Source organism: Coloeus monedula, assembly GCF_965178545.1.
Source record: "Coloeus monedula genome assembly, chromosome: Z".
Lineage (NCBI taxonomy): Eukaryota > Metazoa > Chordata > Aves > Passeriformes > Corvidae > Coloeus > Coloeus monedula.
Genome location: NC_138822.1, coordinates 32,818,423 through 32,833,484, shown reverse-complemented (window position 1 = coordinate 32,833,484; position 15,062 = coordinate 32,818,423). Strand labels below are relative to the sequence as shown.

General features: G+C 38.4%; 1 protein-coding gene across 2 annotated transcripts in view; it reads right to left on the bottom strand.

Moving 5' to 3' along the window:
* The window catches only part of MRPS27 (mitochondrial ribosomal protein S27), a 43,664-nt gene that overhangs the window by 27,981 nt on the left and 621 nt on the right, over positions 1-15,062 (bottom strand). Inside the window, exons 2-4 of one of the 2 annotated variants that reach the window (XM_082300841.1) lie at positions 13,648-13,725; positions 7,993-8,063; positions 6,037-6,095 (exon numbers count right to left, since the gene is read on the bottom strand). In XM_082300841.1, coding sequence (XP_082156967.1) covers positions 6,037-6,095; positions 7,993-8,063; positions 13,648-13,725 — 208 coding nt within the window. Of the gene's footprint in view, positions 1-6,036; positions 6,096-7,992; positions 8,064-13,647; positions 13,729-15,062 lie in introns of both variants that reach the window. The other variant, XM_082300840.1, reaches the window with a different exon arrangement.

The following is a 15,062-nucleotide window of genomic DNA, read 5'->3' as shown; positions in this document are numbered from 1 at the left end:
ATAGGGAAGTTCTGCTAATATTCTTTTCCTCCAAGAATTGTAATGAAAGCCTGTCTTCCAATACTAAATGAAACATGTATCCATATGGTGGACCAAGTCACTTCTGTCAATTTCTGAATCTGACTGGCTTTGTCTTTCTATTGACATTGAAATATTGTGGAGGAGGAGAGATTACCCCCAACACTGATATTGCATTCTGTTTGTAGAAGAATCCTTTTTTTTCCTCGTTTTAAATAAGAAGTTTTAAAATCCAAATGCTTACCCTTCTAGTGTCAGCAACACAAAAAAAAAAAAAATTAGTGTTGATGGAAAGCCTTCCAACTTTTTGTGCTTTTATATGCAGTGCCTAGAAAGTTCTTGTCCAGTTTCCGCCAAGTTTACAGAAAAGTGTATTCAAAAGGACAGATGAACGATGAAAAGCAGATGACTGAAAAGGCATGTATTACAGGAAAAGATCTTTCTGAACGCTCTTCAGTGTGCTATCTTTATTGATCGTTCTCCTGCACTTCACAGCATGTTACACTGAGCACACTGAAATCTGATGTGGTTACAGGAAAAGGTTTGCTGAAATTCGGCTCTGAGTTCTGAAACATAGCTACTAATTGTTTTTTCCAAAGATTCCGACAGTTCAGACTGTGACAAACCACAGACAGACGACAACAAAGAAACTGTGAAAGATGACAGGGAGAGTAAGAAATTGTGCCCCTCAGTGCAGAAATGAGTGAATGCTGGAGCCAGGAGCACAGTGCAGTCTGTACAGCCAGAACACTTACATCTGACAGCACTGGCTTGGATAGTTACCAATATTTCTTGACATAAAGCAGCATCGCACACTGGCAACCATAGTGGAACAGCACTAAACACTAGTATTTCTGTCATTCACATGAAAATAAGTAAATATTCCAATGAGGTAAATCTCTCTGGTGTTTCCCTTCCTTGTGCCTGCCTACCTGCTGAAGAACTGCCCAAATCTTTTGCAAATGAACTTATTTTAGAACACTCCACCTAGAGGGGCATCCAAACTGGTAAAACATACCATTCTGCCTACAAGGTATATTTTTCCCTACAGATGCTTCCACTACTTCTCAGTATCATTTCAAAATATAACCGCAGCATAACTTGAATAGCAGGCAGATACTTTTGACTCATTTATTTTTATACCTTTTTATTAACCCAAATATTTCTCTAGAGGCATTGAAAACCAAGACCTGACCAGTTAATGAAGTCTATTTCACCTACAGTCTTAAGAGAATGAGAACATCTCAAAGGAAGAATTAAATACGTTACAGGACTGTGTCTACATCTCTTTTATTTGTGCTGAAACAGGTTAATGGTAGTCATTATGTACAGTAGATTTATATACAGAAACAAAGAGAATGAATGCCATGTAAATATCATTCAGGAATACACTTTTTTTGGTCCATTGTGATAATTTATTATAAACAATACTTTAGAGTAACAACATTTTTAGACACTGAACTGCTTGACTGGTATGAAAGCAAAACTTCTGCACCCACAGAACAGACATGCATAGAAGAGTGCAGGTGAAACTTATTTTGCACGTAATGTTGCCTTAAGCAGTGATACACAGGTATTACTAGGAAAAAGCACAATTTCCTATGTACAGAGATCACAGTCCCAAAATGATTTAAAGGCTGAAATCAGGCCTCAAAACTGTAACTTACTACCATCCAACCTAAACAATTCTATGATTCTATAAAAGACATTACATTTAAGAATAATTTCTAATCATTTGCTGTTGTCCCATTTTGTGATTACAATCAAGCATGGACCCCAGGTAATAAATCCTGAAGTCTGCAGAAACAGGTCTGTTTTCAAAAAATCCAATTACCAATCACAGGAAGGTAATAAAAAGATTTAGGCAGATTGTGCAAGAATTTGCAGAGCACATGCACATATAAACACATTCTGCAGACAGCGCGCATACTTTTTTCTACATGGTGGGTCATGGGTTTAATGCAATTAAAAATTCTCTTGAGGAATCTCAACATAAAAACTTCACCAATTCTTTTCACACACATTGAGAAATCTTTGTTGGCATAAAACCTACATACAAAATCAGCAGTTACCTCATCACAAAACCTCTCTTCATTATGCTAATGTTTCAATCAAATGAAAAACACCCTGATGTGTGAAATAGTGACATCTCAGTGAGACAGGACAAAGTAAGGCGAACTGCAGATCTTTGATCTGGCTGAAAGTGCTCTGCATTCTGATGAGAATTTTTGTTGGGATCCTAGGAGATGAAAGGATTTTTTTAAAGTCTGACAGTTAACAGAGGGGGGGAGTTATTCAGAGGAGAACAAAAAGAGGAGCACTGAAAGAAGATGACATCATGCCTCAAACTGGCCTTTACCATCTTACTGACATGTTCCACAATGTAGCATAGCAGTTTCCACACAGCTATTCTTGAGAGCTCAAGATCCTCTGTGGAGGCAGTATGGCTGGAAATCCACTGCTTCAAATGGATAGAAAATAGAAACAGGTCTAAATATAATACATATATCTTATTTTGGCTTCGTAAATGCATTATACTAATGCTCCAGAATACACTTTTTGAAAATATGTTCTGAGCCTCACATAATGGAAGAAAAGTCTCCAGTCTACGAAGCTAACAATTACAAGTTCTGTCACTCCCGTCTTCAAGAAAACCCCACACTGCAAGCACGGAAGTGCCATTACTTCCTTCTGATTCTTCCCACAGGTAGTTTGCCTTTTGTATCAGGAACATCTTCCAATCGTGTAGGGGGCCTTGGAACTGTTTACCCTTCACCTCAGATTGCCAGAGGCACCAAACACTGGGGAGAGATATCAAGTTCCCCTCTCTATTATTCTACAAGCAGCTATGGGAAAAACCAAAGGACTCTGGGAGCATTCTGATTATTTATGTTCAAGCAAATGCACATACAGTCAACTTACCAGGCCACATGCATGACACTTGTTTGCAATGCGTTTGTATACCTCAGAAGACGTAAAACATAAAAAACAGACATGAAACCTGTTTTACTTTGATACTGCCTTTCTCCTGTTTAGAAGTTTATTCTTAAATAAAAAGAAAAATTGTGCTTGGAACCTTCTCGTTAAGGCAGAAAAAGAGATTTCTTGTCCTTGTCAAAGCTTCGCTGCTTCTTAACTTTCCCTCTCTACCCCCCTCATCTATGTTTCATGGTGTAGCCATTTACACAGGACACTTTTCAGTGTCAAACATCCTCCCAGCTGCAAAGACCTATCTTTATAAAAATGTCTTTCATTTAACCTCCAGCCTAAGTGCAAAATGTAAAGACCAACTAAAGGGTCTTGCAAATACCCACCAGATCTCCTATATCCTGAAGCCAGAACATTTATTCTCACTTGACAGAGAAAATGCTATTATTATTAGGATTTTTACATTAATTACAGACCTCTCTACGCTGTTTCACTAACTGCATACACATCCATTTTGAGAATAGTTTCATGGATCAATGCTGGAATGAAGTCTCCTTGAAAATTGATGGTAACATCATCAAAAGACTAACCATTTTGCAACACCAAAACAAAGCAGCATTATAGGGACACACAGAAGAAAAATTCCAGCCAGAGCATGTCTGACGGGCCATGTAACAAGTCAATACTTTTCTATTTTCTCCATACAGACTACTAAAATCTGTATCAATGGCAAATGATTATATTTATATGCACCTAACTATACTCTCACCAGACAGAGGAAAATTTTATCTTAGGAAAATAGTAAATAACCATAACTGTTTTTGAATTGCAACTCTCTCCATTAGAATGTGTACTTAAAGATAGAAATCCTTTATTTTTACCTGATGTACTAACCAGGCACAGATTAAGACTAAGAAGGATATTTTTACATGTTAAGAGATTCCCACAATATTCTCTCCCTCTTACTATGGACCATTTTTTATGCTTCTAATTTTTTGTCACTCTTTCTGAACTTCTTTTTTCAAGAAGAAAGAATCTGTAAGATACATTACAGACACCTCACTATCTGGATTTTATCTGTACCATTTTGAGACTTAGCAATTAAAACTACCACACTTTCCTTTGCATGTCAGGGAAGTCAAAGGTCTCTTGGAATCCCTGACCCTAGAGTGCCTGACTCCATCAGAGAGGACCTAAGTACATGTGGCATAATATAAAGCATTCAAGAATGTCACTAAAAGGTACTAGAGGGCTTGCATGAAACTGGCTTTACCTTCTCCTGTTTCCATGTCTGCTGTTGCAGGATGGAGAACTGATTTCTGATCACAGATTCTGATATGACTAATGAAATCTTGGTCAAAAGGAATGAAAACTCCACTAACCTCCCCTCTGTAAAAGATTCTTCTTCCTACTTTTATTCTTAAACTACAGGATATTGCTAGTATTAACCAGCTGGGTTTCTACTGTTTCCATCTTGAAGTTCCGAGGTTCAGATACTGTCCCAACAGCACCACAGAATCAGGGACATCAGAAGTCTAATGCAGTCACGTACTTAAAACTGTGCATATACATAAACCAGCTATCCAGAAAACACCATAACTAAAAAAACCCCATCATTATTATTTACAAATAACAACCTGACATTATTTGTAAGGATGCTCTCTCATGTGCTTTGACAGGATGCATTACTTTCTCCTTCACAAAACTTAGTTCTCAAAACATGTCTGCAACCACCATAAAAGAACTAATTTATTCTAGTGATCAGCAAGAATTGCTACCCTCTTAAAGTCAATATTAAGAGGTACTGACACAAAGCAAGCAAGCATTCAACCTGACACTACCAGAAAAGGTACCCTGTACACTTCAATCAACACAAAATAGTCACTGAAAACCCTAACAACCCATGCATAAAGTGAACTATACAGCTTATCTGGGAAACACAGAAGTACTAAGGGGATAATGTATTTCATTCAGCCTTGACTTGTGTCTTGGGGTGACCTTATGATGTGTATCCCATATCGCTGCCCTATGCCCAGAAATTAATTCTTGGGCCTTTCCGTGCCTCTAAGCTGAACCTGAGAGGGAGAACGAAAAACTGAGCAAAACTTCTTCAAAGCAGTTTGCAGCTTGTTCAAGGTCACACACAGATAGCAACTCTTTTTTTCCCAGCTGCGGCAGCGGGGCGAGGAAGCACCCAGCTTGCTGCTCCCGGGTCAGTTTTTGACCAGTTGTTCAGTTTCTTTTTCTCCGGAGAGTGAGAGTTGAAGTTTTTTTTCCCGCCCTGGAATTCCAGATTTTTTCCCTTTTCTGCTGGACTGCTTCAACTTCAGAGCACATCTGGAGGACTTGCCACTGAGCACAGAGGGCCTGGCCCTGGGCCAAGCCCCAGCTCCGAGGAGACCAAAGGGAGGACTCGAACGCTTTCCCAGGTGTTTTCCTCCACAGCAACATTTTATTATTTAGCATTATTTTCCTTTTCCCGTGTGTTTGTTAAATAAATAGTTTTTATCTCCTTCACTTTCCTTCGAGGAAAATTTATTTTTCCTGAACCTGGTGGGGGAGGGGTGGTGACCTGCCTTCTCTCAGCGGTTGTATTTCTAAATTTGCCCAAACCAGCACAACTTGATCATTACCACAGGATGACCATTTTCATTTTTTGGTGTTCTAAGGCAACAAGCTTCCTTGAGTCCTCCACTTAAGACATGTAAATATCATATAGCCAATCTAGATAAATATAGACTCAGAGAACAAAAAAGTTTCAGAAGGAAAAACTGTGAAAAACATGATTCCTTGTAATTTCAGCATCTCTAATGTAAACCACAGCTGGAAGTTGCATTAGCTGCTAGTTCAGTATCGCAGATTAACGTGCATGACAGGAGACATGCCAGAGCTCCAGAGAAGGGCAGCCATAGCCATGGAGAGGTTGCCAAGAAAGCCCTTGGCTGTGAGGCGCAAGACAAGTAGATGTGCATATTTTGCAAGACAGAAATCAAAGCCAAGAAGCTGGAAACGGTCAGTGTGCAAAGGACAAGACTTCATGGTATTTACTTGTACAACTTAAAGTTCATGCTGGGAAGAAAAGATGCTTACTTGTAAAGGTAGTATTCGGCTTGATCCACTTCTTCTCGTGAAGAAATGTTGTCAACAAACTGATTAAAAAATAAGAAATAAAAGCTTAAAAGGGGAGCACTCACACAAAGCATATTAGAACAAAGTGCAATAACAAAACACGTTTGTTTGGCATATTTAGCTGTCTGACAGTACTGTAATTCTTCACATCTTTGCTTGCTCCTAACTCTGGTTTCTTCTAGACTGCTAAAACTCAAACCTTTTTAAACTTAGACAACTCCCTTCCTTAATTCTGAGAAACTTTATGCACCTTGAAGGCCATCTGATGATTAAATACCTACAGCCCTGTAATTTTGCTGTTCCTCCAAATCTTTTGCTCTTTAGTCACACCCTTTATTTTAAGCGTACATTCAGATCCTTACATTTTTGCCACAATTTTGAGTGAGTCTTGACATGCCTCATTTCTTTTTCCAAAAAATATTCTTTTCCCTATAGTTTGCCAGTTGTGCCTATTCATACTACATATTCTGAAGCATAGGGACAGCAACATTTTGTATTTCACTATACTTATAAATGGTAAGAAAAAAATCAACCCCCATGCTGTAAAGCACAATTGTCCTCTCATTTACAATCCTGTCTTCTTACAAAACTCCCAGTTCTATCAATTACTTAAATACAAGCCAAGTTTTCAACCAGATTTTGTCTTATGTTAACAGTGAATCCTGTTTTCCTGTAAGTTTTACTAACATAAACAAAGATGTGGAACTCTACAGCATCTTCATAATATAATACCTTCAGTTCAGAATATACAAACATGTTCTCAAGGTCAGTACTTCTCTTTACCCTAAGCCTAAGCTAAAAACAGTAACTTCAGCTGCCTGGTATTTTGTCTCCCATTTCTTAATTCTCTTTCCATGCGGTATACATAGAGATCTCATCTTCTGAGCATGGCAATACCATGCCTGTGTGCTTTCCCTACATTTCAGAAAAAAAGAATATGATGTTAGCTCCAGGTATTGGAAAGTGGTGCTGTTTGACAATCTGAAAATGCCATTTCTCCAGGGAGGTCAGCCCAAAGCAAGAAAGGAATAAATCTTCATAAAAAGAAAAGGAACACCCATATCCCTCATGGACACTGTCTCAGAAGCGATCGTCAAGAATGCTTGATCTGTATAAATGCTTGCTCTTGTAACTGAACAAATCCTTCTGTGACACCTCAGTCAGTGGTGCAAATTATCCGAATCAGTGATATTACTAATTAGGGATATTTACTGAGGTAACTCAGCTTCTCTGGGTAATTTTGAAGACTGAAATTAGTTTGCTGTTTTGTTTTTTAAACAAGTGACATATTTATTTTCCTGTTCATTACAAACACTCATTTACACAGGGAATTTAAAAACAGATCCTGTATCTCTGCTTTTCCTCCCCCCTTTCCAGATTAACCCATCCAGAGGATGGAACTGGTTACTAATCTCAGTAAATGTAGTGGCTTTGCTTAACCCATGTCAGCATCTGTTCTGCCTCAGTCTGCTGCAATGAAAGAAAACTATAAAAGCAAAATATGTCCACCTCTGCCTCACTCTGAAAGAAGCCTGGAAGTGGAGGAAGACAGACAATGCAGCGGACTAATTCAATGCATTCCCTTAGCTGCCTGGGTTCTTATATCAGTGCCTCAGGAGGCTTTAAAGCTCTCACAAAGACAGGAAGGCAGGAAACACATAACCCAGTAACAGTGAGGCCTGATTTTACCGAGAAAAAAAAAATTCTGTTTTGAAGACCCTATGGTCTGGGTACTAACTAGCGAGTACAAACTATCAATAAAACAGCTTTATACAGCAATTTAACAGTATAACAAGACATTTATGATCCCAGAACTCTCAAAAGAGGTGATATCATTTATCACCTCTCAGCTCACTTGATTACACAAGCATTCCACAGTCCCTTCTACCACTTTATGATTGGGATTTATTTCCTTACCCGGGCTACTGTCAAAGAGCTGACAGGCAGTTTTCTTTCATAGGTTCTGTCCATTAAGTGGGCTAAGTCAGCTGGAGAAAGCAGAAAAAGAGTGTGTTTAATCAACTGGGACAACAGGAAAATCTGCAGAGCCATTATATAACCTAGAATAGAACCTGTGTCCATGAAATCAAATTCTGGGTTCGTAACGACTCATTTTGAAATTTTATGAAAACAGTACTTTCCATTACTGTGGAACACTTTAACAGAAAATAATACATTAAAAAGTTCTCAACGTGATGATCCTAACTTATTAGAAAAGGAGGTGAAAAAAGCAAACTACTCTATATATAATGTGCTGGATGAAATTAGTACAACGAATGTAAGTAATCTAAAACAAAAACTCAGCAGATGTCCTTAAAATTCCCACTTGCTTTCAAGCCTAGCACATGCTGGACAGTGCTTTATGCATGGACTTTTATTTTATGGTAAAACAATGAGACACAGAAACATGTAATACCATACTGATAAACCTTACAGTCATGAACAGCAATCCAAAGAAATCCTGTTAATCAAATGGGGCACTGTGCCAGTAGCTAAGTAACTTTATAGCATTCTGCTTCAGCAGTCATACAACAATATTAATCTGACCATGCAGGAACTTAAACTTCTGACTGTTGAACAGGTAGCCAGCCATTGCATTTAATGAATTTAACTGGAAGTTAAATTAATTTAATTTGAAGGTTTAGTTTTGTACTGCTCCTGGAAAATAAACGTGACTCATAAAGAGTAAACTGTTCAACATATGCTGAATGTCATCTGTTTGACCATGAACTGATGATATCAAATCCATAACCTATAGAGACTTCAATCGTACTCCTTTTTGCTATTCTCCTCCATCTTGAGGACCAGGAACCTAACATATTCCCTCTGCAACATTTGGAACTTGCTTCACCCTTTGTAACTGTTACTAAGTGAGTCACTCCTTTGAGTCACTCCTTTGACACCTCTCAGCAATGATGACGGCTCAGATGACCGCTGGCCATCCTTGATGAGCTGATGGGTTGGCCCTTTTTCCCATTAATTTTCCAAAAAGGTCATCCTGCCTCCACACCTGTCAATGAAATGTGAGGTAAGCAGAAATTGCAGCACCACATCAGTAACATGCCGTGTCTCTGAGGGATGCTGTCCACGAAACAAGTGGTATTCACTATTTTTTACTTTAAAAACACACCTGTACTGCAGAGAACACTGGAGGGTACAGTTTTAACAGTACAAATGACATTCATTGCTACTCTGACTTTACAGGTAATCTGTCAAATTACAGCACACGGATGAAGTTTTCTCTTCAGTAAAATGACAGAGCCCTGACTTGCAATAGAAGAGTTGACTCCTAGTCTGTACAATACTGCTGTCTGCCACATAGCAGTATTCCTTGTTTACATAACAACTTTCTTCCTGAGGAGTTCTTCAAAACACAAAATGGGCATTTATCTTCTGGCTGAGGGAAGGGAAACTTTTCATGACTATGAAAGCAAAGGGAAATTTGTGGCAAAGTTAGTAAGGCCAGTACCTGCTCGCACAAAAGACAGTGCAAGATGCTCAGGTGACATGGGTTATCAAAGCCATGCTATACAAGATAACCACTAAAAAAAGATGGAATTTTTTAATGGTAAAGAAACTTATATGGGAATATCCTTACAAGAAGTGTCTGTATTTGACTCTTTATCACCCATCTCTCCAGAACTCACAAAAGACATGATAAAGCCCATGGGTAGAGACAGAGGGAGCATTCCCAATAGCGCTAGAAGTTAAAAAGAAGGGGTGCTGCAACCAACTCAGCTTATCTAGATCAAAGCACTGGGTAGGTCCTTGCCTAACTGAATGAAGTCAACTGTCATCCACCATTCTTAATCTCCATTTTGAGACCGCTGGAAAGAAGTGGTAAATCTGGTATGGTTGATGACAATCCAAAATCTGGTATGGTTGATGACACAGCAACATGGACCTGAGACTCAAGAGTTCATTTACCTAATCCCGAACTGTTTTTCTTATGCACCACTCTCACAAAACTACAAGGTGATCCCTATGAGCATTTTTTTGGGCCACTCTCAAGCCCTGAGCTTGGCATTTCTTTTGTCTAGGTGCTCATGAAGATGTAGAGCCCACTTTAGAAAACACTGACTACTTTAGTAGAATATAAGCCAAATTGATAAAATGCCATGAATACAAGATCACAAGACTGTTAGCCATTATACAACAGCATCCTCTAGGAGAGTTCACACATAGAATTTTAATGACTGACCTTTAATGCTGTCTACAAAGCTGAAACTCTCCATCAGATCTATAGTACAGAAAGCACATATCTATGAACTCCATATAAATGTGAAACACTCATCTATCATCTCCAGTGTAAGAGTAACAATAAAATGAGGGCTGATTAAATCTAAAAGAATAGCAGACAAATGAAGATAATGGGAAATTTAGCTTTGTTTTCAGATAAATTGCTGCTTCTGCACTAGTAGTCTTACAGGAATTATTAGCAATGAGTAATTATTTCCTAGCTTGTTTTCTGTGAAGAGCACCTAAAACCAGACTTTTTTTTCCTCATATTCATAATTTGAAATAACTCAGCCACCTTCTTTAAATCAAGTCTGCTCCATAAGTTGCTATTCAATAATCAAGATTAAAGCTTTTTCTTAGTTAAAAGATCCTGACAGCAGTACTAGAACCCAAGCATCTGAATGCCCAAGCCTCCTGGCATTGTTGGTGGTAAAACCTGAGTGCTTACGCTGGTGTATAAACCAAACTAGTGTTTTAATGGCCAAATCAAAATTCTAAGTACATTTTAACAGATACATGTTGCAAATGCTTTTATCTGACTCATCAAAAAAAAACATTAGTCTCTACAATCTCTCATACATGCTGCCTAAAAACACACTTCTACAAGATTAACTCCATAAATATAACTTCTCTAAAAATGTATTACTGCATATTCAAGAATCCAATGAATTTAAATTAACAAAACAAACCATAAATAGAAGCTTAGGTAATTTAATTTCAGGCCATGACTTCAGAGTTGTCTCTAGAACACTGGTATATGAGATACCACGTTCACTCCTTTTTCATTTGTTCATAGAAACTCAACATCTTTTTGTCTGCAACAGGGTGGCTCAGGACAATGACTGGGGAAATACTGACCCTCACCTTCCAAGTCAGTGGTTATAACTTCTAATACTAGTTTGGTGGCCTCGGAAATTATCATAGTTTCAGTTTGATTTACAGGGTGTACCCATCCACAGATTGTAGCCACATCAGCAAGTAGCACATTATCAATAAGTGGCACATTTGGCCACCATGTAAAGTCACTTTTACAATATTTATACCCTTGTATTCTTAGAAGTGGTTCACTCAAGACAGAGTTCTGATCCAGTGGTGGGGAATGACGATATAACTGAGATGGACAGCTTAGCTGTCCTGGCAGTGATGGGCAGAGCTAACACCTTAATTCACAGGCTAACCAGCGCTATAAAGAAAGTCTTGTTTTATTTTAAAGAACCAATTAAAATATAAAGGCCAAGGCAAATATTTTGCCCTAAAAATTTGTATGTTCCACATTTATCTCTATTTCCACATAACTGGAAAGAACAACAGCTTTGTACTGAACAAGGCTTCGAATGGAAATCATTCATGTCTGTAAGGGCAGCACCGCCATCTGGTGTTGCAGATGAACCAATTTAGGTACTGTGAATCTTTCTAACAAAAACCCCAAATTTCCTGTCTCACTTGGATTCTGCTATCCCCTGGGATTCTGCTTTCCTTGGTACTTCATTTTTAATAAGTGGAATTCAAATTACTTCTAAGGAGGCATCTTCCAACCAGCAAGCAGTTTGCAAATTCCAAATTAATACATTTTCAATTCCTAACTTCTTGAACAAAAGTGCTTTGGTACACAAAATACAGTTTTGCTCTTTCCCATACATTTTTCAGTACTGAAGTTTGCTAAACTCATTCATGCCTGGATTCTAAACTGAGGTTGCAGAGAAGACAATAAAGCATGTCTTACACAGACACAAGTAAATGAGTTTGTGTCTGGGATAGCACATCATTGCAGCAGAGAAATGGAACTGACTTGAAATCAAAAAATACTTCTTTTTCCTTTAAAAGTATCCTCACAACACAGTTTTGCATAACAATAGTTCTGAAACAACGTCTGAAAGACACAAATAAAAGAGCATGTCCTCAACACAAGGAACTCACTCTGGCTGTAATCACCAGTTAGTACAGACAAGATTGTATGTGCAACCATACACCTGACAGCTACAGAGCAGACGTCTGCATGGCTGTCTCCTTTCTGAAAATGCTAATACAGCTGACACCGTGTTAACTTGTTTTCTCTTTTCTGTGAACACAAAATGAAAATGCAAAGCAGCTCTTTGAAAATCATGGAATAGACATCTGCTTTGGCTCAAGATCATCAGCGGAGGAGTGGAAAGAACTGTGCCTGCCAAACAGCCACAGAAGGTCTCGCCAGGCCTGAAGAAAGCCAAACATGGACTGTACGAGCACCAGCACAACATTTTCTTCTACAGTGGACTTCTACTGGCTATGACATTTGTCAAAGTAAGAACCCATTTTCACCTGGAGGTGACTAGTTCAAATGTATCCCAGGGCACAAATCTGTGGCTCCAGCCCAAAATACACTGCATGAGCAGTTCTACTGACAGCAAAGTGTAACAAGGTATTAACAGTCTCTGCAGGTTCCAAGCTACAGTTATGAGGACCCACTGGCTGTTCCTGGTTCATGCACAGTACAACATGTTGACGATACCCACCTAGATGCTCATTCATAAAAGAAACAACTTAGTGCATAAAAAACATCAGTGTGATCATTTTGTCTGTCCTCCTGCCTGACAAAAGCCCCTGAATTTCACCTGCTGATTCTTCTTTCGGCCTCACAATCTCTAAGGCAAATAACAACCACAACTCAGGGGCCCAGGAATGAAAACAGACTATGAATTAAGGAGTCTCCAAAACACTTTGGTACAAAATAATGAAAATCTATCTTTAGCATGGAAAAATGCTTTGCAAGATGCCTTCTATTTAACATAGCCACCAAAAAGACAGGGGAATGTCATTTCAAATGTAATCTAGACAAATAACTTATCTATAAAATTTCCACAGATCTCAGTACCATGTGCAGATACAGTTTAACATATAACTTCTTGAAAAGTTCAGTTCCACTCCCCACCCCCTCCTAAAAAAATCCATAATTCAAGAAGAAACTGCAAAACCCTGACAAAAATTTCCCCTTTTAAAAATGTCTTTAAATATGATTATACTGTAATACTTATAGAATAGCTTTTTTTCACACTGCAGTACTGTTAAAACAATGTCAATGAAGACATCAGCCAGAGAGAGTCATACACTTTGGAAGCTGTAAAAGAAAAAAATCAGCTTGTAGAAACCAAACATTAAGTAAACAGGCAAATTCTAACTAAAGCACTATAGCTTTGAATACATATGTCAAATTTTTAACATGTTGAGCGCTTTTTGACATAGAAGCTCAGAAGCATATTGTTTCACACACTTTTTTATTTCGAAGGATTTACAGATGACAAAACAGCAAAAAATGAGCTCAGGACAAAGGGGAGACACGAAACAAACTTTTCTCACCTAGGCTATGCTCCTCTTTCTTTCTCTTTTCCCATTTTGAGTTATCCACATAGGCTGAAGAAAGAAGAGATCTTCGACCTACTGAAGAGAGAAATCACTATGTAAGCTGGGTTTCTTACACAACTCTAAACAAACATTTTATTAGGTACCACCTTTTTCTGTCACATTTACCAAGTGGGATGCATTAAACTGTCTTTATGTCAGTAGCTATTAATGTAACAATACAGATTCTTTATATGTGGATGAGCCATTACAATGTAATATTTAAAACTGAAAAGCTTTCCCCGAAAGTTTTTTTTCAGCATGAAACAAGTACTTCCAAACCCTAACTCTGTATTAAGAAAATGACAAATTTGTAAAGGTAGAAAAAACCCTCAAACAACAACAAAAGCAACTTCTTTGTGCACAAATACCTTTTTCATCAAATGTTAGCAATTAGGTGAATGTGGATTCAAAGCATAAGCGACAAAAAATGGCTATACATAAACACACTTTTCTGTTGTTGCTGAATGGTTATTTTTTCCCCCTATAAAAGCATGTCTCACTGAAAATACTTTCATTTTTATAATCTCCATTCTTCTATCTCCGGTGAACTGCAGACTCGTTAAAATATTCTTGAAAGCTTTTTCCAAATACTCTTTGTACCACCAAAACTGCTCAACATGCTGTGCTAGCTTTTGAAAAAAAACAAAATGCTTCAGCTGGAAGAATATATCAGTCACAGATGATGAGGTCTTGAAAATGCATGAGGAACACCTAGATAAAATTCGTTGAAGGAAGATACAGAAATACCTGTAGAAGGTTCCAGGAAGTAATGTTATGAAATAAGAATATTTTTAAAATAGACACTACAATGCTACACAGAAGTCTTAGCAATTACTTCCAAGTCTTCATCTAAATATCTGTCTGCTACCACTAAAAGTTTTGTTTTGGTTGTGAAACTATTTTCCCTTTTTATCATCCTTCTGACACATAATTATACACACGCATCCAGCACTGAACACCTCAGAAAACTACTGGCAAAAAGACCCGGAACACAGAATTCCACAGGCAGACTTCAAAAATATGTACAACACTTCACCAAACAGTTAGAAAACAAAAAAATAAGATATTTCTGGTTGGTTGGCGGCATTTCCTTTAGCACTCTTTTTCGTTATGTTGATAAAAGAGGCACACAAAAGATCGGGGGGGTTGGTGTGGCAGCTTTTGGGTCTTTTTTTGTTGGTTTTTTTCTTTAGCATAAAGGAAAAGTCGTTCATTCATTCACAGCTAAGGAGGCCACTAGCAAGCACGAGGCTTTCAGGGCTTATTTTCCGCAGCACAGGCCCTGTGTGTGTGAGCGCCGAGGCCAGGCCAGCGCTGCCCAGGGCCGGGGCGGCGCGGTGGGGCCGCGCGTCTGCAGCTACCAGCAAGCA